The sequence below is a fragment of the Ahaetulla prasina genome, chromosome 11 (assembly GCF_028640845.1).
Source record: "Ahaetulla prasina isolate Xishuangbanna chromosome 11, ASM2864084v1, whole genome shotgun sequence".
Taxonomy (NCBI): domain Eukaryota; kingdom Metazoa; phylum Chordata; class Lepidosauria; order Squamata; family Colubridae; genus Ahaetulla; species Ahaetulla prasina.
In genome coordinates, this window is record NC_080549.1 from 5,106,566 (window position 1) to 5,131,707 (window position 25,142).

General features: G+C 45.5%; 1 protein-coding gene across 5 annotated transcripts in view; it reads left to right on the top strand.

The window, feature by feature from the left end:
• The first annotated feature begins 4,177 nt into the window (after nucleotides 1–4,177).
• Nucleotides 4,178–25,142, top strand: part of PASD1 (PAS domain containing repressor 1) — an 81,025-nt gene continuing 60,060 nt past the window's right edge. For 2 of the 5 annotated variants that reach the window (XM_058196578.1, XM_058196579.1), the window contains exon 1: nucleotides 4,178–4,691. In XM_058196578.1, the coding sequence (XP_058052561.1) occupies nucleotides 4,492–4,691 (200 nt within the window). In that variant the 5' untranslated portion in view covers nucleotides 4,178–4,491. Of the gene's footprint in view, nucleotides 4,700–25,142 lie in introns of all 5 variants that reach the window. The other 3 variants (XM_058196580.1, XM_058196581.1, XM_058196582.1) reach the window with 3 other exon arrangements.

The window sequence follows — 25,142 nt, forward strand, 5'->3', positions numbered from 1 at the left end:
TGGCAATTGACTCATATTTATGACCGTTGCAGCGTCCCGAGGAGTCATGTGTGATCCACTTTTGTGACCGTCCGACAAGCCAAATTCAATGGGGAAGCCAGGTTCACCCAACAACTGTGTCATTGACCTAAAAATTGCCACGATTCGGGTGGCAGGACTTAACAAACGTCTTGCTTAGCCACAGAAATTTGGGGCTGAATTGATGGTCATAAATCAAGGACCGCCTGTCTATTTTTCTTAATGCAAATCCAAGTAAACAAAACGTAGCTTCTATCTTGGCCTTACCTCACCTCCCTGCCAGGCCTTCGTTCTGTCCTGATTTTATACCTTCAACGCAAACAAGCGAGTTCTGAAATAATGCCGCCTTTTAGCTGGATGTTTCTCCGCCGGTTTAATAACTTTGCATCTTCTGCCCGGACTGTTTATTTTTCAATGTGCTGTGTTGATACTTTCATGTTGTTGTTTTTTTAAAAAAATTAATTGGAGTTTACCAAACAGGTTGATGGAGCCTCGGTCGGGATAGTTTTTCTTCAGTTTAGTCTATTTTATAAAGCGAGGCCAAGTGCCAAAGAGGACAAAGGTTTCTGGAAGCCAGATCGACCTGTGAAATTGTCTTTTCCGCACAGCCATTAAAGTCACACACACAAACACACACACACACACACAAACAATTATTTCCTTCTGGAAACTATTATTCCGTTTCAAAAGGAAGCAGAGGGATTGATCTCGCTTTAAAGTGCTTTTACGGCGTAGGGCATTGCTTTTGCTGCGCCGAACAATTTGAAAATAAACAATGGATCTATTTCTTTGTGCCACTTGGACAAAATAATAATGCCCCTATAGGGAATGTACGTCGTTTTTAGACTACAGTTGCCCAGTGTTTTTCAAACTCGGGAACTTTGAAGATGGGTAGAATTCAACTCCCAGAATTCCACCCATCTTCATCTTCCCAAGATTCTTCATGTTCGTGTTCCCAAGTTTTAAAAAAAACAACACATGGATTTAATCTGTTTTGGGGACTCCCGTTTTAAAACATGTAGTTGGGATTAGGCCAGTGATGGCTAAACTTTTGGCACAGGGTGCCCAAACCATGCGCGCGCATGAATGCGCCGCTGCGCACGCAAGCAACCATGCTGCAATGTGCTCTCCCATGTCCCCTGCCCCCATGCATGCACAAGCGCACCCCACCCTCTGCGCATGACCCCCCACATGTTCCTGCGCATGCGTGCATATCTCCCATATGCGCCCTGCACACTGCACATGCGTGGCAGAGACCCAAAAACCAGCTGGCCGACGGGAGGCACTTGCACACGCACGGTGGAGCTGAGCTGGGGCAACGGCTCACATGCCTGCATGCCTGTGGCACTAACCAGAGCATATAAAACATTTGCTAGACCATTTCTTGAATACAGCTCGCCTGTCTGGAACCCTCACCACATTTCTGACATCAATACAATCGAACGCGTCCAGAAATATTTTACAAGAAGAGTTCTCCACTCCTCTGAAAACCAAAAAAATACCTTATCCCACCAGACTTGAAATCCTGGGTTTAGAAAACTTGGAACTCCGTCGCCTTCGACAAGACCTGAGTTTAACTCATAGAATCATCTATTGCAATGTCCTTCCTGTTAAAGACTACTTCAGCTTCAATTGCAATAATACAAGAGCAACCAATAGATTTAAACTTAATGTTAACCGCTTCAATCTAGATTGCAGAAAATATGACTTCTGTAACAGAATTATCAGTGCTTGGAACACATTACCTGACTCTGTGGTCTCTTCCCAAAATCCCAAAAGCTTTAACCAAAAACTTTCTACTATTGACCTCACCCCATTCCTAAGAGGTCTGTAAGGGGCGTGCATAAGAGCACAAACGTGCCTACCGTTCCTGTCCTATTGTTTTTCTTTTTCTTCTTATATATATATGCTTATACTTCCTTATATTTCCTCATATATATGTTTATATACTATATAATCATTTTGTGTGATGCTTATGTATATTGTTGTGACAAAATAAATAAATAAATAAATGTCCAAAATTTGCTTCCCTGTCTAACAGAAACTCCAGTTGAAGAGGATGTAAAGGGAGTGAATGTGTCACATGGATAGAAAAATCAAATCAAAACCCAAAATGTGTTGGTTTTGCAGGGGGTGGAAGGCAGGTTGGGTTTGCTTTGAAAGTTTTTTCCTCCCACAGCTAAACCTGGGAAATAGGCGCCATCAAAAAGCGTGGACTGTGCTGCTAAAAAAAAGACGTCACCAAAAAGATGTCACATTACAAAAAAAGATGTTGAGACTTTGGAAAAAGCGCAAAGAAGAGCAACTAAGATGATTAAAGGCCTGGAGACAAAAGCATATGAAGAACGGTTGCAGGATTTGGGCTTGGCTAGTCTAGAGAAAAGAAGGACTAGGGGGGACATGAGAGCAAAGTTCCAGTATTTGAGGGGCTGCTACAAAAAAGAGGGGGTTGATTTATTCTCCAAAGCACCAGAAGGCAAGAGAAGAAACAATGGATGAGAACTAATCAAGGAGAGAAGCAACCTGGAATTAAAGGAGAAACTTCCTAACAGTGAGAACAATTAACCCGTGGAACAGCTTGCCTCCAGAAGTTGTGAGTGCTTCATCACTGGAGGTTTTTAAGAAGAGACTGGACAGCCACCTGTCTGAAATGGTATAGGGTGTCCTGCGTGAGCAGGGGGCTGGGCTAGAAGACCTCCAAGGTCCCTTCCAGCTCTTTTCTGATCGAAAGTCCTTTTGTTTCAGGTTGTAGCTCTGACTTTAACCCCAGATTGGCAGTTGGCCTTATTTAAGTCAAATAAAGAGAAGTAAGGTGTGGGACCTCTTCAGTTCTGAGTTTTGATTCCTTGGTTTTTGGTTTCTTTTTTTTTTTAAAAAAAAAGGTCTAGAGAAACCATCCAAACAGACCCAACAACCTCCAGGCCAAGCAGCTGATGGGAAAACCCAGCACCGACCTGAAAGACACCCCCTTCCCTTCCGTTCGCCCCGACTTTGCTGTTTTGCACCCCCTCAATTTTGGGGCAAGGCGAGAGAGGAAGCGTGTGCCTTCAAGTCTTGCCTGCCCTAGGCACACAAAGCCAACCGGGTAGTCTTTAGGCCAGCCACTCTGCCTTAATCCCCCAAAAGGATGCAATGGCAAACCACTTTTAAAAACTCTAGCCAAAGGAGGAGGAGGAGGAGGAGGGATGTTTTGGAGAGCTGGAGGGAAGCCAGAGTTGGAGAGCGTTCGGATCCGGGTCTGGAGGCGCGGTGGCATCCCTCCGGATCCAAGGAGCGGCTCGCAACGCGGTTCTTTTAGCCCGGGACCCCCGCAGGGCCAGCCCACCTGCCCTTTCCCTTTTCCTGCGGCGCTGGGGTCCCCGGTGGAAGCCCACCCGCCCCGACCTCCTCCGCCAAGATGCACCATCCCCTGCGCGCCTCCCTGGCTGGCTCCCTCTTAGCTCGGCGAGGAACTGACCTACTTTCCGTGCCAGGCTCCCCAGCGCTGACGGGAACGCGCCCGCGCGCCCCCGCCAAGCCCGAAGAACGCGCCTGGGTCCTCTCCCTCCCCGACTCCAGCAGCATCAGCATCACTCCCCCCTCCCTCCCTTCTTCCTTCCCTCCATCCCACACTCCCCAGACCCGGCCGGGGTGGGTTGGGGGCGCACCAAGCTCTCCGGCCGCCCCTTCTCTCCGCGCGCCCCGCAGCCGCCGCAGGATGGGGCGCAAGCGAGTCTTGCCGGTGCGCGCTTCCCCCCCCCCGCCCCGCGTGCCCGCGCCTCCGCCTGGCCCGGGCGGGGATGCCTCGGATGGGAGGGAAGAAGGGAGGGAGGGAGGGAGGGAAGGAAAGAGGGAGGGAAGGAAAGAAGAAGGCGGAGGAGGAGGGAGGGAGGGCCAAACTCCAGCCGCGGTTCGCGAGTTACACAATCCGTTCTGGGGCAGATCCGCGCGCCCCGCACCCGCCGCAGGATGGGGCGCAAGCGAGTCTTGCCGGTGCGCGCTTCCCCCCCCCCCCGCCCCGCGTGCCCGCGCCTCCGCCTGGCCCGGGCGGGGATGCCTCGGATGGGAGGGAAGAAGGGAGGGAGGGAGGGAGGGAAGGAAAGAGGGAGGGAAGGAAAGAAGAAGGCGGAGGAGGAGGGAGGGAGGGCCAAACTCCAGCCGCGGTTCGCGAGTTACACAATCCGTTCTGGGGCAGATCCGCGCGCGGCCGCTTCGAGTTTTCTTAAGTCGATCCCCGGCTCTGCGCTTTTGCCAGGGCTGCGCTGCGCATCTCCGGGCACATCTGTTGGCGCATCGGACTTTACCTTTTCGAAAAGTTTCTTGGGCTACTTTTTGAATTTCCCTTTGGCTTTGGCTCGCGTTTTTGGTCCTTTGGAATTGTCTTCCTTTGGGGTTTGCCTTGAGGGCTGCTGGGGAAGCCGGAGGGAAGTCGCGACGATGGTCCGTTGGGTTTTTTTCCCAAGCTGAGCTCGGCGTCGGAAGCTCCCGCCTTGGATGACCCGTCGTCTCCCTAGGGGAAAGGAGCCCGCTAAAGGTCCGGCTGGCAGCTTCAAGGGCCGCTTTTCCTTCGGCCAAGCGACGTGTTTCAGCCTCTCCTCCTCCTCCTGGCTGGCTCCGAAAGTCAAGCCCGAAATCGTGGCTCGGAGCTTCGTGCACCGCTCGGCCGGCGCTGGAAGCGAATCTGGAGATGCCAGGTAGGCAGGTGGGTCCTTGGGGGAGAGCAGGTGGCTTCGGGAAAGCAAAATGTCCCAAAAGGGCTTTTAAAAAATAAAACCAAACCAAACCTTGGACTTTTTGGTTTCCTTTTTTTTCCCCTTTGAAAACCTTTCGCTTCTCATCCAGGAAGCTTCTTCAGTTCTAACTTCAGAACTTTTAAGAAGAGATTGGATAACCATTTGTCTGAAATGGTATAAGGTTTTTCCTGCCTCAGCAGGGGGTTGGACTAGAAGACCTCCAGGGTCCCTTCCAACTCAACTCAACTCAACTCTTCTCTTCTCTTCTCTTCTCTTCTCTTCTCTTCATTTCTATTTCTCTTCTCTTCTCTTCTCTTCTCTTCTCTTCTCTTCTCTTCTCTTCTCTTCTCTTCTCTTCATTTCTATTTCTCTTCTCTTCTCTTCTCCTCTCCTCTCCTCTCCTCTCCTCTCCTCTCTTCTCTTCCTTGGATGATAAGCTACATATTGTCAAAGAAGAAAAAAATAACCCAAAAAAGTCCAGTTGCCTTTTGGGGAAGAAAGAAACCTCTTTGGGACTTTACCTGGATAATTGAGAATCTCCATAGACCATCACCAAAGTAAGGGAGCTTGAGCAGGGGGCTGGATTAGGGTTAGGATTGGGGTTAGAGCAGGGGGGGCTGGACTAGAAGACCTCCAAGGTCCCTTCCAGCTCTATTCTGATTGATTCTGGTTGTGATTCTTGGCACCTTCCATGCTTCGTAGTGGCTGTTTTCCTCTTTTGAACTCCTCGGGGATAACTTATAGTCCAGGGTTGCAAACATCAGTAATTTAGTGGTTCTACTCTGAAGCCTTCAACTATTTCACACCGAAAGGAAACCTGTTGGGGCTCCGCCCCCCCCCCCCCCGGGGATCTGGGAATCTGGGATTTCTGTAAGGAATCCAGCAATAAATCAACTCATCTGCTTGGCCAAGTCAGAAGTCAAGAACAGCATAGAGATATTTTTTATATCTTTATGCTGGGAAGGATAACGGGGGTTGTAGGTTTTTCCCTAGGTAAATTTTCATCCTGGATCTGATCTGAACCTTAGAAACGAAGCATCCCGAAAAATGGAAGCCCCGTGCTATTCTACGGTAGACTTTTGCACCAGCAAGTGAGGAAAGTCATTCTGAATTTTAGAAGAGGCTGGAGACCACAAAAGATCATAAGAGAAGGCTTTGGACTTTCTACTCTACCTCCGTTGCTGCAGACGTGATTGGATTTTAGGCTGAGATTTACAGACAGAAATTCATTTGGATGGCTAGTCTAGTGAAGAGAAGGACCAGGGGAGACAGGAGAGCAGTCTTCCAATATTTGAGGGGCTGCCACAGAGAGGAGAGGGTCAACCTGTTTTCCAAAACACCTGAAGGCCAGACAAGGAATAATGGATGGAAACTGACCAAGGAAGAGATTCAAGGTAGAAATAAGGAGAAGTTTTCTGACAGTGAGAACCATCAACTCATGGAAGAGAAGTTGCCTTCAGAAGTTGTGGGAGCTTCATGACTCAAGGCTTTCAAGAAGAGACTGGACTGCCATCAGTCAATAATAGTGTAGGGTCTCCTGCTTGGGTGGGGGGAGGGTTGGACCTACAAGGCCCCTTCCAACTCTGTTAATCTGTTAAATACTCAGCATGGCTAGTCTAGTGAAGAGAAGGACCTGGGGAGACAAGATAGCAGCCTTCCAATATTTGAGGAGCTGCCACAGAGAGGAGGAAGGGGGTCAAGCTATTTCCCAAAACACCTGAAGGCCAGACAAGGAGTCATGGATGGAATCTGAACAAGGAGAGATTCAACTTGGAAATAAGGAGAAATTTTCTGACAACGAGAACAACCAACCGATGGAATAGAAGTTGTCTTCAGAAGTTGTGGGAGCTTCATCCCTGGAAGCTTTCAAGAAGAGACCGGACTGCCATCGGTCAGAAATGGTGTAAGGGTCTCCTGCTTGGGTGGTGGTGGGGGTTTGGACTAAATGGCCTACAAGGTCCCTTGCAACTCAGTTAATCTGTTTATGTTCTGACGTGACAGTTGGACCTACTTGTCCGTCTAAAGACAGACGCTAGGATTAAAAAAAAAAATTGTTACTGCTCCCAACCTTATTTTATATACCCTGTTTGTAAGCACCAAACCGCTGGAAGCTTTAAATAGGTGTCGTCTTTCCAGCTGGCTTAGGAACTGGTTAGGAGCACACAGGATGCATTGATTGAACCCGATACCCCGGCTGATTATCGGTTGACCAAAATTGTCCATCGATTTTTCTTTCTTTCTTTTTTTTCCCCCTGGGTGGTGCTCAGAGGGTGTGATGAGGTTGTGCCCAGGTGACTCACGGGGGGTGTCATCGTAACCAACATTTTCCCTGGGAATTTATAGGATAATCAGAATGTTAGATCAAGAGCTGCCAAAGTTACATTTTTGTTGTTGTTGTTAACAAGTTTATTTGTATATTTTCCACGTTACACACATCGGTTTTTTAGTGAACAGCGTATCATGTGGATCGTTTTATTTATGCCTAACAATACGTTCCTCCCTCTCCTAATTCCTCCCTTTACTATCCAACCGTTTGTCAAACAAGTTCAAAAATACTCTGCGTCTTCTTTTTCTTTTAATTTTAGTGTCAGTTTCTCCATTTCTGCACAATCTATTTTTTTTTTTTTTTGGTTAAATGACATCTTATTCTGTAGGTGTTTTCTTATTTTTCCAGTACTGTGCATATACAATTCTTGCTGCTGTCAAAGCATGTCATATTAAATATAGATTCCCTTTATTGTACTTTTCCAGTATTATGCCTAACACCAAAATATTTCTGGTTAATAATCTATATATTTGCTGCCATTTCGAAGGCACCGTAAGTGGCGGAAGAAGGGAATTCTGGAGGGAATTGTAAAAGGAGAAGATGGTTTGGATAGGCCGCCAAAAGTACAAACAGTCCTCAGCGTATGACCACAAGAGAGCCCTGTTGCTAAGTGAAAATTTTGCTAAGTGAATTTTATCCCATTTTATGACCGTTCTTGCTACAGTCGTTAAGTGGCCTCCCTGTTGACTTGGCTTGTCAGAAGGTTGCAAAAGGGGATCACATGACCCCCAAAAGGGACATGGCAGCCATCGTAAATATGAATCAATTGCCATGCCTCTCAATTTTGATCACCTGATCAGGGAGCTGCTGCAACGGTTATAAAGTATGAAAAATAATCACAAGTCGCTTTTTTTCGGCGATGTCCTAACTTTGGTTCACTAAATTTGTTTAGTTTAGTTTAGCTTGGTTTTGCAACCCAACAAGACAGACACAGACTTCAGAGGATCATTAGAACTGCAGAAAAAACAATGGCTACCAACCTGCTTTCCATTGAGGACCTGTGTACTGCAGGAGTCAAAAAGAGGGCCGTGAAAATATCTACAGACCCCTCACATCCAGGACATAAACTGTTTCGACTCCTACCCTCAAAACGACGCTACAGAGCACTGCACGCCTTATACACTGTAAGCCGCCCTGAGTCTTCGGAGAAGGGCGGGGTATAAATGTAAAAAACAAACAACAACAAACAACAACTACACACAAGAACCGTTTTTTTCCAAAGGCCATCACTCTGCTAAACAAATAATTCCCTCAACACTGTCAAACTATTTACTAAATCTGCACTACTATTAATCTTCTCATCGTTCCTATCACCCATCTCCTCCCACTTATGATTGTATGACTGTAACTTTGTTGCTTGTATCCTTACGATTTATACTGATAAAATAGAATAGAATAGATATTCTATTCTATTCTAAAATGAACTGTTCAAAGTCCAGGACTATCTGTAATGCCTTTTGCTGGAGCCAAGCCTGGCTAGGGAATTTGGCTGAGAATTGTGGTCAGCCAGTAGGTCACTTTTGCTGTTATAAGAAAATTGTGTTCTCTCTCCGGTAGTGGCGACCTATGGGTGGGCCTGCCCACCCGCCCGGTTGCAATCCCATCCTATATCGCTGGTTTTTTGACACCGCATGCATGTAGGGACGGTGCGTGCGAGCGAATTGCCGTGTTGTTTGACGTCGCATCCATGTGTGGATGGGGCGGGTGAGTGAATTGCCGTGTTTTGTGATGCCTCACGCATGTGCAGAAGCCTACACTCGCATTTCCGGTGCTGGGCAAACTGGTTGCTAGAGTATGTGAATCCCACCTGTGCAAATGTACTTCGTAGAATTTTAGCAAGAGTGTAGAAAGAGTGCAGAGAAGAGCAACAAAGATGATTAGGGGACTGGAGGCTCAAACATATGAAGAACGGTTGCAGGAACTGGGTATGTCTACTTTAATGAAAAGAAGGATTAGGGGAGACATGATAGCAGTCTTCCAATATCTCAGGGGCTGCCCCAAAGAAGAGGGAGTCAAGCTATTCTCCAAAGTACCTGAAGGCAGGACAAGAAGCAACAGGTGGAAACTCATCAAGGAAAGAAGCAACTTAGAACTAAGGAGAAATTTCCTGACAGTCAGAACAACTAACCAGTGGAACAACTTGCCTGCAGAAGTTGTGAATGCTCCAACACTGGAAGTTTTTAAGAAGATGTTGGATAATCATTTGTCTGAAGTGGTGTAGGGTTTCCTGCCTAAGCAGGGGGTTGGACTAGAAGACCTCCAAGGTCCCTTCCAACTCTGTTGTTATTTTTGGTGTTGTTGTAGGTTCCAACCACGATATGGGCAGCATAGACCTTGAATCAATAAATAAACGTTATCTGGATATATGACAGGGTCTTTAAACTGTCTTGGGAATAGTGCCTCTGCTAAGAAGGGAGCGTAATATTAATTACAAGGGCTTTATTTTGGCCTGCAAAAGGAGAGCAGCATTGATCTCATTAAGGAGACAAGATATTCTATTTGTTCAGACTTTGAAATGTCAGAAATCTACCTGTTTGTGTGTGTGTGTGTGTGTGTGTGTGTGTATGTTTTAAACCTAAAAACAGATAGCCCTTGTATACCTTGGAGTGGCTGGTCTTAGTAGATGAGGCTATTTTTTTCACCCTGTTTTGGGGTTTATGATGGGGCTCACCCTAATTGCTGGAATGTTAATTGCTTTGATGAATTTAAAACCAGCTAAGTCTGGAAGAATTTGCATATGGAAACATCAGTTCTCGTGCCAACCACAGCTTCCTTCCCTCAACGTAGACACACAGACACAAAAATTGTTTCTAGGTGATGCATAAATGTTACACAGCAGATATTCTTTTAGGAGTGACATCCTATCCCGTCTGCAACAGAAAATAAGTTGTCAGGGCCTCTTGAAACTGGAAGAAACAACCAAATTGTAATACAAAAACGGTTGACTTGGATGTTTTTTTTACATACATTTTTTTTCCTACCTTGCTTCCCCAAAAATAAGACCGGGTCTTATATTAATGTTTGCTCCAAAAGCTGCATTACGGTTTATTTTCTGATTAGGTCTTATTTTGGGGAAAATACGATACTCAACGCATTCCTCTGGCTAACAACCACATCTGGGGTTTAATTTTTTCAGGGGGCGGGGAGGGCTTATATTAAGAACATCTTGACAATCCTCCTAGGGCTTATTTTTCAGTATATATATACATATATATGTATTTAGGTCTTTGGTTGTTCGGGTTTTCTCCCGTGTAAAATTGGAAGTGTCTTGGCAACGTTTCGACGAAGTCTTATTCGTCATCTTCAGGCTTCAGCTTCGTGCTTCTGGGAGCAAGAAGCACGAAGCCAATTGCTCCCAGAAGCACGAAGCTGAAGCCTGAAGATGACGAATGAGACTTCGTCGAAACGTCGCCAAGACACTTCCAATTTTACACGGGAGAAAACCCGAACAACCAAAGACCTACATACAAACACCCGTGAAAACCTCAGAAAACATATATGTATGTATTTATTTATTTATTAAAAAGCTGATTCATCTGTCAGTGAATCAACTAAGTATAACCTTCTACATGTTTACTCAAAGGTGAGAAGCAGGGTAGAATCTATTCAGAGTGAATCGCACCTGAACTCAGCTGGACTTAATCTAAGCAGGTAGCTCTACCTGTGGTGGGAAAATTGATTTAGATTTCAGCTTTAGAGTATTTTGTATATAAGCTTTAATAATAAAATCAGTGTAAACCAGTTTTGGACAAAGCTACAGGGAAGGAAAAAAAAACTGCATTGATTTTTTTTTTTAAATGCATTATACAAGGAAAAAAATTCTCCCCACAGAAAAGTTGCGAAACCGTTTTTTGGTAATCTCCACAGACAGATTGGGTTTTGAAAATCCGTAGCATTATAATGAATACTTATTCTTCATTGATAAATCATCATTTGCACCATCAGCGTACAATATATGGCAGGGTGCCAGATGGACCAATAGATTACAGAGGAGATGATAAGGTAAAGGTTCCCCTCGCACATATGTGCTAGTCGTTCCTGACTCTAGGGGGCGGTGCTCATCTCCGTTTCAAAGCCGAAGAGCCAGCACTGTCCGAAGACGTCTCCGTGGTCATGTGGCCGTCATGACTCAACGCCAAAGTCCCTATTTTTTCTACTTGCATTTTTTTTACGTGCTTTCAAACTGCTAGGTTGGCAGAAGTTGGGACAAGTCACGGGAGCTCACCCCGTTACGCGGCACTAGGGATTCGAACCGCTGAACTGCCGACCTTTCGATCAACAAGCTCAGCGCCTTAGCCACTGAGCCACTGTGTCCCCTACTCGGCAGTACTGAATTCTAACCCAGTTGGATAATTTCAATAAAAGCCAATATATGTTATTAAAGCAAAGGTAATGGATGTTCAGTTTGGGCATTTAAAAAGTCCCCCCTCCTTTTTTTCTTTTTTTTTTTTGGATAAAAGAAGATATTTGAGTAAGAATTTCAGCAGAAGAGTTTTCAAAATGCCATTCCCTGAGACTGCAGCTTTCTTGGTAAAAGTTTCAAAATAGTTGAAATTTGAATTCATTTTTTTCAAACATTCCTAGCCCGCCCAGCAGTTTTATGGCTTCGTAAAAATATTAACTAGAGCCAACTCTGCTAATTCTTGAGATCATCCAAGGTCAGCTAGATACTGCCACCTCCCATAGGGTAGGGGTCTCCAACCTTGGCAACTTTAAGACTTGTGGACTTCAACTCCCAGAGCTCCTCAGCCAGCAAAGTCCACAAGTCCATCACTGATGATGTAACATAGTTGGGGTCATGAAACGTCTGCAAGAAAACCACCAAGCTCAGAGAGCACCAAGGACCCCACAGCCCTCCTCTTCCTCTTCCTCCTCCTCCTCTCCTCCTCCTCCTCCTCCTCCTCCTCCTCCTCCTCCTCCTCCTCCTCCTCCTCCTCCTCCTCCTCCTCCTCCTCCTCCTCCTCCTCCTCCTCCTCCTCCTCCTCCTCCTCCTCCTCCTCCTCCTCCTCCGCCTCTTCTTCTCTTCTCCTCCACTCCACAAACCCCCATTTCCTTCTAGCACTGATGAAGTTACCTAGTTGGGGCATGAAACGTCCATGAGAAAACCATCAAACTCAGAGAGTACCAAGGACCCCACCGTTCAACCTTCAGCTGCAAATACTTTCTTCTAAAATTTTCATCTCTTCAGAAAGCCCCAACTGTTGTTGGATGGAGTTTCAGTCTTGTCCTTTCTCGGAATTCAAGAGTGTTTCCTCGTTTTTTTCCTTTGTACCTGCCGTCTGGAAAGGAAGTAGGTAGAGGCTGGGGGAGAGGCCAGCCATCAGCCCTCTATAAAAACCCTTAGATGTATTTCCAGTTAAAATAAGAGAATTTGTAGTTGGGAGCTGAACTGTGGTGTGTGTGTGTGTGTGTGTGTCCTTGATGCTTTGTGAGCTTGGTGGTTTTCTTGCAGATGTTTCATGACCCAACTAGGTAACAGCATCAGTGGTAGAAGAAAGTGGGGTTTCTTCTCTTCTCATCCATTTCACAAACCCCCATTCTCTTCTGAGCTGCAAGCATTCTCCTTTATTGGTATCAATCTATTATGCCATATATTTAATAATAATAATAATAATAACAACAAGAGTTGGAAGGGACCTTGGAGGCCTTCTAGTCCAACCCCCTGCCCAGGCAGGAAACCCTACACCATCTCAGTCACCAACATTTTCTTAAAAATTTCCAGTGTTGGAGCATTCACAACTTCCGCAGGCAAGTCGTTCCGCTTATGAATTGTTCTAACTGTCAGGAATTTTACTTGGCTAAGTGGCCCTTTGGATCCAAAATAAAATGAATTGACACATTTGAAATTTACTATTTAGGACGGGCGAGGGGTTTTCAACACTAAGTGAGGTTCTGTGGCCTTTTCCTAACCATTTTCAAGACTTTTTTTTTTTTTTTGGAGGCGCCTCCAATTCTATTCTGAAGGTGGTTTAGGTTAGGATTACACTTTTCCTCTTTTAAGCTCATAATTATTTAATGTGCCTTACCGGATGCATGGTGAAGCAATGAAGGGTAGCAGTTGTAAAACTCAGCTTCTCATTAGAGAGACACGGACATTGTCAACAAACCGAGGTTTTATAGCAGAGTGTTACAAAGCACAGAACAGAGCTTGGTGTCGTTTTTGTGTGTGTGCGCGTCCACTGAAAATTTGGAAATCTATACTCAGCCCAATGAAACAAGATTCTCCGGTCACCACAATATAAAAACAGATGTTGAGACTCTGCAAAAAATGCACAGAAGACCAACAAGGATGATTAGGGGGCTGGAGGCTAAAATGTATGAATAACGGTTGCAGGAATTGGGTATATCTACGATGCTGAGCTTGTTGATCGAAAGGTCGGGAGTTTGAATCCCTACTAACAGAGTGAGCTCCCGTTCCTTGTCCCAGCTTCTGCCAACCTAGCAGTTCGAAAGCATGTAAAAAACACAAGTAGAAAAATAGGGACCACTTTTGGTGGGAAAGGAACAACGTTCCGTGCACCTTTGGCGTTGAGTCATGCCGGCCACATGACCACGGAGACGTCTTCGGACAGCACTGGCTCTTCAGCTTTGAAATGGGGATAAGCATCGCCTCCTAGAGTCGGGAACGACTAGCACATCTGTGCAAGGGGAACCTTTCTCTTACTGTAGTGAAAAGAAGGAGATATGATAGCAGTCTTCTAGTATTTAAGGGGCTCCTACAAAGATGAGAGGGTCAAACTATTTTCCAAAGCACCAGAAGGCGAGACAAGAAACAAGGGATGGAAACTAATCAAGGAGAGAAGCAACCTAGAACTAAGGAGAAATTTTCTAACAGTGAAAGCAGTCAACCAATGGAATGGCTTGCCTTCAGAAGTTGTGGGTGCTCCATCATTGAAGGCTTTCAAGAGGAGATTAGAAGATCATTTGTCTGGAATGGAACAGGGTCTCCTGCTTGAGCAGGAAGTTGGACTAGAAGATCTCCAAGGCCCCTTCCAACTCTGTTGCTCTATGTTCTAAGATTGGATTCAACCTTAGAACATAGTAAAAAAAGATGTGGAGACTCTAGAAAGAGTGCAGAGAAGAGCAACAAAGATGATTAGGGGACTGGAGGCTAAAACATATGAAGAACGGTTGCAGGAACTGGGTATATCTAGAGAAAAAAAGGACTAGGGGAGACAAGATAGCATCTTCCAATATCTCAGGGGCTGCCCCAAAGAAGAGGGAGTCAAGCTATTTGCCAAAGCACCTGAGGGCAGGACAAGAAGCAAAGGGTGGAAACGAATCAAGGAGAGAAGCAACCGAGAACTAAGGAGAAATTTTCTGACAGTGAGAACAACAAATCAACGGAACGACTTGCTTCCAGAAGTTGTGAATGCTCCAACAGTGGAAATTTTAAAGAAGATGTTGGATAATCATTTGTCTGAAGTGGTGTAGGGTTTCCTGCTTGGGCAGGGGGTTGGACTAGAAGACCTCCAAGGTCCCTTCCAACGCTTGTTATTCTATTCAATCTGAAATAGAGACTCTCGTGTTTCTAAGAGATAGCAACTTTGCTTTCGAGTCACTGAAGACCCTGAAAGCTAACCATTTTTTGTATTAAAGGAGAATTTTCTCCCTGCTTTGTGTGCCCTATTTTCTCCAATGACAACATCTCAGCCCAGATCAGTGTTTTCCCAACTGTAACCATTTGAAGATATGTGGACTCCAAGAATTTCCCAGCCGGTGTGGGAAATACGTAGCACTGTATGCCACAGGTTCTCTTTTGTGTAGTGTGCACCTAGCCAATTGCATTTTTTTTTTTAATGTGATGGGCGATCTCTTTTGCATGTAGTTCTGTGCAGGGATGACTGCGCTCTGTTTAATCCTATTAGGCTTGAAGGAATGAAGTGTGCCTAGACTTGCTTCTTCCTTGTGGCAGAAGAGGTATGCGTCGTTTCCTGCTTCAGTGAGAACTAGGACATTGTTCTTCCACCTAGTTAAATCCAGCAGATCAGAGCCTGAGAATCTGTGGCTGTCTGCAAATTGCTAGATAAACCTCCTGGAGATTTTCTCTAGCAATTGATAAATAGCTACAGGTAATCCTTGATTTAGGGTCACAATCGCCGTTGTTGAACAGGGCAGTTGCTAAGTGAATCTGCCTGACTTTATTTGCTAGGGTTGATGTAGGAGAGGAGCAGGTTGGACTGGAGGGAGGGGACAAATGCGTCAATCAATCATGTGTCATCACTCTGCGCCCCTGCAAGAGATTTAAGTCTTATCCCCCGCTCATTTCCCTTGACTGTTAGTTGGCCAGATTCTTGCGGAAAGCTTAAGCTTACAGTAAATCTTTCTACTCATTTTGAACCGCTTGGATCTCCTGATTTCCCCCTGAGCTTGACAGCTGTTAAGCAAATTGCTGCAGTTGTTAAGGGAAACGTGGGGTCATTAAGCAAACCCAGGTTCTCCTATTGATGGTCAAAAGAAGAGTCCTATGGCCCCGCGATATTACAGCTGTTGTAAATACACACCATTTGCAAAGCAGTTGAATTTTGATCGCATGATTCCTGGGGATGCTTGCGACGGTCATAAATATGAGGACCAGTCTGAAGTCATCTTTTTTTAGTGCTGTTATAACTTCAGTCACTAAACACGTGGTTGTAAGTCGAGGATCAACTGTAGCTCAGCTCTGATCTGGTCCACATAGGCTGTACAGGTAGTTCTCGACTTACGGCCACAATTGAGTCCAGAATTTATGTTGCTAAGCGAGAAATTTGTTAAGACAGTTTGGCCCCGTTTTACAACCCTTCTTGCCACATCCCTGAAGCAAATCGCTGCAGTTCATAAATTAGTAACACGGTTGTTAAATGAATCCGTTTCCCCCTTGACCTTGCTTGGCCCCAAAAGAGGATCACATGACCCCTGGGACAATGCAACCGTCATAAATACGAGTCAGTGGCCAAGCATCCGAATATAAATCACGTGACCCTGGGAGTGATGCCGAAACACGCGTGAGTGCAAAAAGTGGTCATACGTCACTTTTTTCAGTGCCGTTATAACCTCGAACGGTCACTAAATAAACTGTTGTAATTCAAGGACTACCTGTACTTGCCGTGAGTTTTGGAGGGCAACAAACTTCCTGCTTTGATATTTACAGAAAATGAAATTCTTCCCAGATTTGAGAAAGTTTCTTTCTCTTTCTTTCTTTCTTTCTTTCTTTCTTTCTTTCTTTCTTTCTTTCTTTCTTTCTTTCTTTCTTTCTTTCTTTCTTTCTCTTTCTTTCTTTCTCTCTCTCTTCTTTCCTTCCTTCTTTCTTTTTCTCCCTTCCTTCCTTCTTCCCTTCCTTCTCTCCCATCCCTCCCTGTCCTTCCTTCTTTCCTTCTTTCCTCCCTCCTTTCCTTCCTTCCTTCCTTCCTTCCTTCCTTCCTTCCTTCCTTCCTTCCTTCCTTCCTTCCTTCCTTCCTTCCTTCTTTCTTCCTCTCTCCCTTCCTCCCTCTCTCCTTCCTTCCTTCCTTCCTTCCTTCCTTCTTTCCTTCCTTCCTTCTTTCTTTCTTTCCTCCTCCTCCTCCCTTCTCTCCCATCCCTCCCTGTCCTTCCTTCCTTCCTTCCTTCCTTCCTTCCTTCCTTCCTTCCTTCCTTCCTTCTTTCCTTCCTTCCTTCCCTCCTTCCTTCCTTTCTCTTTCTTTCTTTCTCTCCCTCCCTCCTTTCTTCCCTTCCTTTTCTCCCTTCCCTCTCTCCCTCCCTCCCTCCCTCCCTCCCTCCCTTTCTTTTCTTTCTTTTCTTTCTTGTTTTATCATGCCCCTGTGTGCGACTTACCAGATCGGGAGATGAAAAGGCGTTACTCACTCCACCTCTAGCCCAGATAATTTCCTGGAAGACAAGAACAAAGAGTCCGCCTGCCAAAGATGTAAGGCACCGAAGTCTTAAGTAACGAGAGATCTCGAGTGAGGGATATTTAGGAACGGCGGCGTACACAGAATAACCCAACGCCTCCTCTTTTTGCTAGAAAACGAAAACAACTTGAAAATGGGTAGCCTGCAGCCCAGATTTGCGGCTTGATGAAGGAGGCCTTTGCTGAGAAATTTGGAATGCTTAGGAAGAGCTTTGCTGAAAGGGAACACTCTACAAGGAATCTCATTTTCTCTCCTCCAGAAAGTTACTGGGTGAACTTGATTTAGCAGAATAACAGGAAGGGACCTTGGAGGTCTTCTAGTCCAACCCCCTGCTCAAGCAGGAAACCCTACAACACTTCAGACAAATGGCTGTCCAATTTCTTCTTCAAAACTTCCAGTCTTGGAGCATCCACAACTTCCGGAGGCAAGTCGTTCCACTGATCGATTGTTCTCACTTTCAGGAAATTTCTCCTGTGTTGTAGGTTGCTTCTCTCCTTGATGAGTTTCCAAAGCACCAGAAGGCAAGACAAGAAACAACAGCTGGAAACTCATCAAGGAGAGGAGCAACCTAGAACGAAGGAGGAATTTCCTGACAGTTAGAACAATCAACCAGTGGAACGACTTGCCACCAGAAGTTGTGGACTCTTCATCACTGGAGGTTTTTAAGAAGAGACTGGACAACCACTGGTCTCAAATGGTATCGGTCTCCTGTTTGAGCAGGGGGTGTGTGGACCAGGAGACCATCCAAGGTCCCTTCCAGCTGTGTTCTGATTCTATTGACACTGTCGCACAATGTTAGTTTCCCAGCTGTTGAGATGAGGGTTTAAGTAGCTCTGATCCAGTGGTGACATTCAAATTTTTCCCTACCGGTTCTGTGGGCGTGGCTTGGTGGGGTGGGTTTCCTGTGACTGAGTGGGTGTGGCCAACTCGATGTCACTCACGCCCACTCAGTCACATGACACACACCCCACCACCACCAAGCCACGCCCACAGAACCCGGTAGGAAAAAATAATGTGCATATGAGCACCAGAAAGGCTCATAGTGAATGCTGTGGCAGAGAGAATGCTAATTTTTCTCCCTCCGTTCACAGCGGAGATGCTGCTCCCTTTATGGTCCCCTCCTGGCCCCCTCCCTCCCAGGGGTCGAAGTACCTTAAAGCAGTGGTTCTCAACCTTTATAGTGCTGCGACCCCTTTAATACAATTCCCCATGATGTGGCGACCCCCCAACCGTAAAATTATTTTCGTTTTGAATTTATCCCGCCTGAAGCCGTCTTGGCTAGCGATCTGAACTGCTTGCGATTGCCTTGAGGACGGAGGCATTAAAGCGGAGACTCCTCCCCTATTAAGTTTATCGCACCTGAAGCCAGATTAGGCTAGCGATTGGGAGTGGCTGCAGCTGGCTTGAGAGGGAGACATCAGAGCAAAGATTTCTCTCTTTTTTAATTCATCGCGCCTGAAGCCGAATTCGGCTAGCGATTTGAAGAGCCTGCAGCTGGCTTGTGGAGTCAACCATTGGAGCGCGATTCTTCGACTCGCAAGTATACGTCCCATATTTCCGATGGTCTTAGGTGACCCCTGGCAAATCGTCATTCGACCCCCAATGGGGTCCCGACCCACAGGTTGAGAACCGCTGCCTTAAAGGGACAGGCTGTCGCAGCTCCTCTGTTTTTCTGTGAGAAAAGTTCAGATTCTCTCTGCTGCAGCATTTCACATTGAATTGGTCAAGTGGCCGGAAGGGGCGAGGAGGTGAGCAGACAAATGGGCTGGTGTAGGCGAGGCTAACCAGGGGTGTTTTTTACCGGTTTGGCGAACCGATTCAAATCGTCCCTACCGGTTTGCCCAAACCGGTCCAAACCGATCGAATTTCACTCCTGCTTTGATCCATCAGGAAGAAAAAGTCCACTCCTGGATTAGAAGACATCTCGTTCCTGAGCTTCGTAAGGACTGCCTTTTAAATGCTACCTTTTGAAATTGTTCCACGCGTTACCAAACTCCGCATGATTCAAACTCAGCAGGTAACGCAGGTGTTACCTGTTCTGCCGCTGCCAACTTGGAAAGGAAGAAGGAACTGTTTATTGCAACGCTACATGGATTGGCATTCCTGTTTCCATCGTTGGGTGGTTGCTGTTTTTTTTTATTTGGTGTGCCATTTGGAACATGTTTGCGTGGGAAAGGATTGCGTTCACGAGCAAGAATATCGAAAGTGAAGACAGGACTGTCTTCTCGGGAGCGAACTGGACTGAACAACCACTGCGGTGACCACAATCTGGTCTGAAGCATGATCTGATAGATTGTATGGACTACGTAGGGGTGAAATCCAGCAGGTTCTGACAGGTTCTGGAAAACCGGTTGCGGAAATTTTGAGTAGTTCAGAGAACGGCAAATACCACCTCTGGCTGGTCCCAGAGTGGGGAGGGAATGGGGATTTTGCAGTATCCTTCCCCTGGAGTGGGGTGGGAATGGGGATTTTGCAGTATCCTTCCCCTGGAGTGGGGTGGGAATGGGGATTTTGCAGTATCCTTCCCCTGGAGTGGGGAGGGAATGGGGATTTTGCAGTATCCTTCCCCTGGAGTGGGGTGGGAATGGGGATTTTGCAGTATCCTTCCCCTGGAGTGGGGAGGGAATGGGGATTTTGCAGTATCCTTCCCCTGGAGTGGGGTGGGAATGGGGATTTTGCAGTATCCTTCCCCTGGAGTGGGGAGGGAATGGAGATTTTGCAGTATCCTTATCCTGGAGTGGGGAGGGAATGGAGATTTTGCAGTATCCTTCCCTTGCCGTGCCCTCCAAGCCACACAACACCCACCAAGCCACGCCCACAGAACCAGTAGTAAAAAAAATTGGATTTAACAGTTCCTGAAGCTGGACACGATCCAATTATACAGGCTTCAGAATTGCTGAGAAAGCAGGAGAATGACATCCATCCATCGTGAGGGTCCCCCCCCTCCCCAATTGGAGAAGGCTCACCTAGACAGGCTAACCGATGAATCATAAATTGGAATTAAGATTGCTGGGAGAAATATCAAGAACCTCAGATATTGCAGTTGATACCACTCTAATGGCAGAAAGTGAAGAGGAACTAAAGAGCCTCTTGATGCGGGTGAAGGAGGAGAATGCAAAAATTGGCTTGAAACTCGACATTAAGAAAACTTAAGATCATGGCATCTGGCCCTCTCAATTCCTGGCAAATAGATGTGGAAGAAATGGAGCTAGTGACCGATTTTATTTTCCTGGGCTCCAAGATCACCGCAGATGGGGACTGCAGCCATGAAATTAAAAGACGCTTGCTCCTGGGGAGGAAAGCTATGGCAAATCTAGACAGCATACTAAAAAGCAGAGACATCACCCTGCCAACAAAAGTGTGTATAGTCAAGGCTCTGGTTTTCCCAATTACAATGGATGGCTGTGAAAGTTGGACCATAAGGAAGGCTGAGCGCCAAAGAATTGAGGCCTTTGAATTCTGGTGCTGGAGAAGACTCCTGTGAGTCCCTTGGACTGCAAGGTGATCCAACCAGTCAGTCCTAGAGAAGATCAACCCTGACTGCTCTTTAGAAGGCCAGATCCTGAAGAGAAAACTGAAATCCTTTGGCCACCTAATGAGAAGGAAGGACTCACTTGAGAAGAGCCTAATAATGCTGGGAACGATTGAGGGCAAAAGAAAAAGGGGACGGCAGAGAACGAGGTGGCTGGATGGAGTCTCTGAAGCAGTCGGCGTGAGCTTCAATGGACTCCAGAGGATGGTAGAGGACAGGAAGGCCTGGAGGAACATTGTCCATGGGCTCGTGGTGGGTTGGACACAACTTTGCAACAAAAAAACGCAAACCAAGACAGTTGATAACTAGATATGTTTGAGAAGGGGTTTTTTTGAAGACGCAGCTGAGAATGTTTCTTCTGGAACCATGGATGTTTTGAGAAGCAGATGTAAATGCAAAGTTGACTCACTGACTATAATTTAGCTCAGATGAAGACAACGTAGTGTGTGTGTGTGTGTGTGTGTGTTTTGAAAAAAATAATATTTAGATCCCAGTCAGTGTGAGCAAAGGACAAGGAACTGTGGGAATTGTAGTACAGGGCACCTGGAGTGTCCCTGGCTGTCTACCCTCCCGATGTAATTAGATTCCATCTTTGGCACTGAAGCTGTTTAGTGTATTTGCACAACCTGTATTTAGAATGCACCGATGACATTCAGATGAAGCTATCCTGTTACATTATTTAAATTTTAATGCCAGATGCCTGATATTATCACACAGGGAAGAAGTTAATATGTAAATAGCTTGCCTGTTAAAACACCGGGAGTCATATTCCACCACAAAAGAGAATGGTTAAATTCAATTTATGACTCTACTAGGAAGAAACAAGGCGAAGATAGATAATTGCTCCTTCCCCTTTGATGTCCAAAGTGACATATCTTCATGCTTTGAAGTCAACCACCTTGTCTATCAAAGCACCCAACTTGGTGTCTCTAGGTGGTGTATCCTGCTTTGCTCCTCTTAAAAGATTTTATTATAAGTTTAGTCAAACTAACTTCCCCCTTTTTCTCTACTCTGCCTAATGTCAATTGAGCAGTTTAAAGAAGCCGCATCAATCTTATAAACTAACCACATTAACCAGAGTTTATCAGATTGGGTAACACGACAACCTGTGATTATTATTTTTTTTTTTAAAATGGCAAAATGTTCTACACAACGCCCATCTGTGGAGCAAGTGGGAGGAGAGTAGCTTGGTCACTGTTGTTAATAGTCCTCCTACATTCAGGAAGTTGTTACTTCCTTCCATCAAGACCGTAATTGTGTTTACATATTGTGCTAAGGCAAGTCTGAGCTGCTTTTCTTGACCTGAAAGCATCATTAGATGTTGGACAATACTCACTGGAGTTGATTAGGTCTTATTTTTGTACCTCCTGGGACCGGCTATATCCAATTGAATCCTTTGAATCCCAGATCCAACAAGGATGGGATCCGTTAGGATAACAGAGTTGGAAGGGACCTTGTAGGTCATCTAATCCAAGCAGGGGAACCTACTCCATTTCTGATATGTGGCAGTCCAGTCTCTTCTTTAAAGCCTCCGGTGATGAAGCTCCCACAACTTCTGAAGGCAACTTCTGTTCCGTCGGTTGATGGTTCTCACCGTCAGGAAATTTCTCCTTATTTCCAGGTTGAATCTCTCCTCGATCCGTTTCCATCCATTATTCCTTGTCTGGCCTTCCAGGTGCTTTGGAGAATAGGTTGACCCCCTTCTTCATTGACATGTTGAGCAGGTGCTACGTTAGGTCTCCTTCTCTAACTACGTGAGATATTACAGAATCTGGGATTCTTTAGTGAAAGGTCACATGTCTTTTTATCTTCTGCTTCGGGCATTGTGTGGTGCCTTCGTTGTCCACAAACTCATTGGTTTTGACAGTGTGATATGGCTGAATAAATTAACTCTTGCTGAGCGGATGCCAACGGAGAAGAGATTTGCTGCAGTCAAGGCAGAATCACTTGGGATGTGTAGGATATATTTTTGGACAATTGAATGCTCCGAATGAATTCCTGCATCTCCGGATTTGAGGACAGATCTAAATTAAAACACCTGGTGCGGTGAAACATCTGCTTAAATTTTAGTGGCCCTGCAGAGCTTCTAGCTCTCCTTAGAACACAAGGTCTTCTCTCCTGTTTGTAGTTTTAGAGTATGGCAACTTGTACATTGTGATGAAGAGTGGCAGAAGGGAGTTAAAGAAACAAACAGAGAACGGCAGATCCTGTTGAGTTCACTCTGTGCTGAGTCACATTATTTTCTTAGTCGGCTTGTCTTATTGCCCAGCCAAGCAAAGGAGCTGCAGCAATTAAGGTATATATGCTTTAAATTAAACACATGGAAGCCTAAGGTATTTGTTATGTAGCATTTGCAACAATCACAAGCCGTAATAATGTGTGGTCAGGAACATCCTTAAGTACTAAAAGGTTAATTCAGGTCAATTTAGCAGACGTTTGGAGAGGCTGCTCCGTATTTTGAAATAAAGGTATTCCTTTGATTTGATACAGGTGAGTTTTTATTATTTGGAAATTTTTGTTCTTTTGGGGAAAAAAAGTCTGTTCCCAAATGGATTGTAGCAATTTAATAATAATAATAATAATAATAATAATAATAATAATAATAATAATAATAATAATAATAATAATAATAATAATAATTTAATTTGTATACCGCCCTTCTCCCGAAGGACTCAGGGTGGTTTACAGCCAATTTAGACCTAAATGCATAGAATAGAATATACTTGGAGCACTATATACAGGTACGGTAGCAGTGGTGGGATTCAGCCAGTTCGGGAGAACCGGTGATTAACTTTCTGAGCAGTTTGGTGAACTGGTTATCGGAAGAAATCATTAGGGCAGAGAACTAGTTGTTAAATTATTTGAATCCCACCTCTGTATGGTAGTCCTTGACTTATAACCAAAATTAGGACAAGAATAACAGAGTCGAAAGGAAACTTGGAGGTTGGAGGTCTTCTAGTCCCCTCTGCTCAAGCAGGAAACCCTACACTATTTGAGACAAAGGGGTTGTCCAGCCTCTTCTTAAAACCCTCGAGTGATGGAGCACCCACAACTTCTAGTGGCAAGCTGTTCCACGGGTTAATTGTCCTCACTGTTAGGAAGTTTCTCCTTAATTCCAGATTGCTTCTCTCCTTGGTTATTGGTTCCATCCATTGTTTCTTGTCCTGCCCTCGGGTGCTTTGGAGAACAGGTTCACTCCCTCTTCTTTGGGGCAGCCCCCCTGATATTGGAAGACTGCTATCACGTCACTCCTAGTCCTTCTATTCATTAAACTAGATGAACCCAATCCCTACAAACATTCTTCACCGGTTTTAGCGTCCGGGCCCCTAATCATCTTTGTTGCTCTTCTCTGCACTCTTTCTAGAGTCTCCATCTTTTTTACATCATGGTGACCAAAACTGGATGCCGTATTCCAAGTGTGGCCTTACCAAGGCATTGTAAAGTGATATTAACACTTCACATGATCTTGATTCTATCCGTTTATGCAGCCCAGAACTGTGTTGGCTTTTTTGGAAGCTGCTGCACACGGCTGGCTCATATCTAAATGGTTGTCCACTAGGATTCCAAGATCCCTCTCACAGTAATAATAGCAATAAGACAAGCCGACTAAGAAAATAATGTGACTCAGCACTCTTTTCAGAATCTCTACATCTTTATTTTTTTAATATTGTGGCGATCAAAACTGGAGGCAGGATTCCTTGCACATATGTGCTAGTCATTCCCGACTCTAGGGGGCAGTGCTCATCTCCGCTTCAAAGCCGAAGAGCCACCGCTGTCCGAAGACATCTCTGTGGTCATGTGGCTGGCATGACTCAATGCCAAAAGGGCACGGAACACTGTTACCTTCCCACCAAAGGTGGTCCCTATTTTTCTACTGGCATTTTTTACCTGCTTTCGAACTGCTAGGTTGGCAGAAGCTGGGACAAGTCACGGGAGCTCACCCGGCTACGCAGCACGAGGGATTCGAACCGCTGAACTGCCGACCTTTCGATCGACAAGCTCGGCACTTTAGCCGCTGAGGTCTCACCAAGGCCTTAAAAAGCGCTACTTGGTGGGATCTTGAATCTATCCTTCTGTTCATGCAACTCTGTGTTACTTCTATTATCTTACTTCTAAGACATGGCTAAAAATTTCGACCACCCCCTTAAAAAAAAAAAAAGGAAGAAAAGAACGAAGCAGTGGTTCAAGAGGAAGAAAGGCTGGCTGGTTCTTGCTTTAGATATCATCCACAATTGTGTCTCTCTCTACTGTTGTTTCAAAGTCCATTGAAGGGAGATGCAGAAGGAGGTTTAGCTCTGGGCTAGGAGTGTTTCTGCTAGGTTTTGTGTGTGTGTGTGTGTGTGTGTGTGTGTGTGTGTGTGTGTGAAGACAATCATGTTATGTAACCCACGCGGCCGAGACGAAAATTATTTAGTTCCCTGTTATTTTCACTCGCTGTGTTTCCCACGTGGCTCGTTCCTGCCTGGCCGGAAAAAGGGCCATCCCGCAGTCCAAATGTGAATCAGGAAGAGAGAGGATCATAGTTTTATCTTTTGGCTGGGTGGGTGGGGGCCGGGTTTGACACCGTTTCTTCTAATCTGGATTTATTTTGGAAAGGCATCCAGGTAGAATAATCTCTTCAGGACGAGATGATAACGCCAGCATCTCTCTTGAATCCGCCGTTGGGGAAAAAACATAAAAAGTCAATC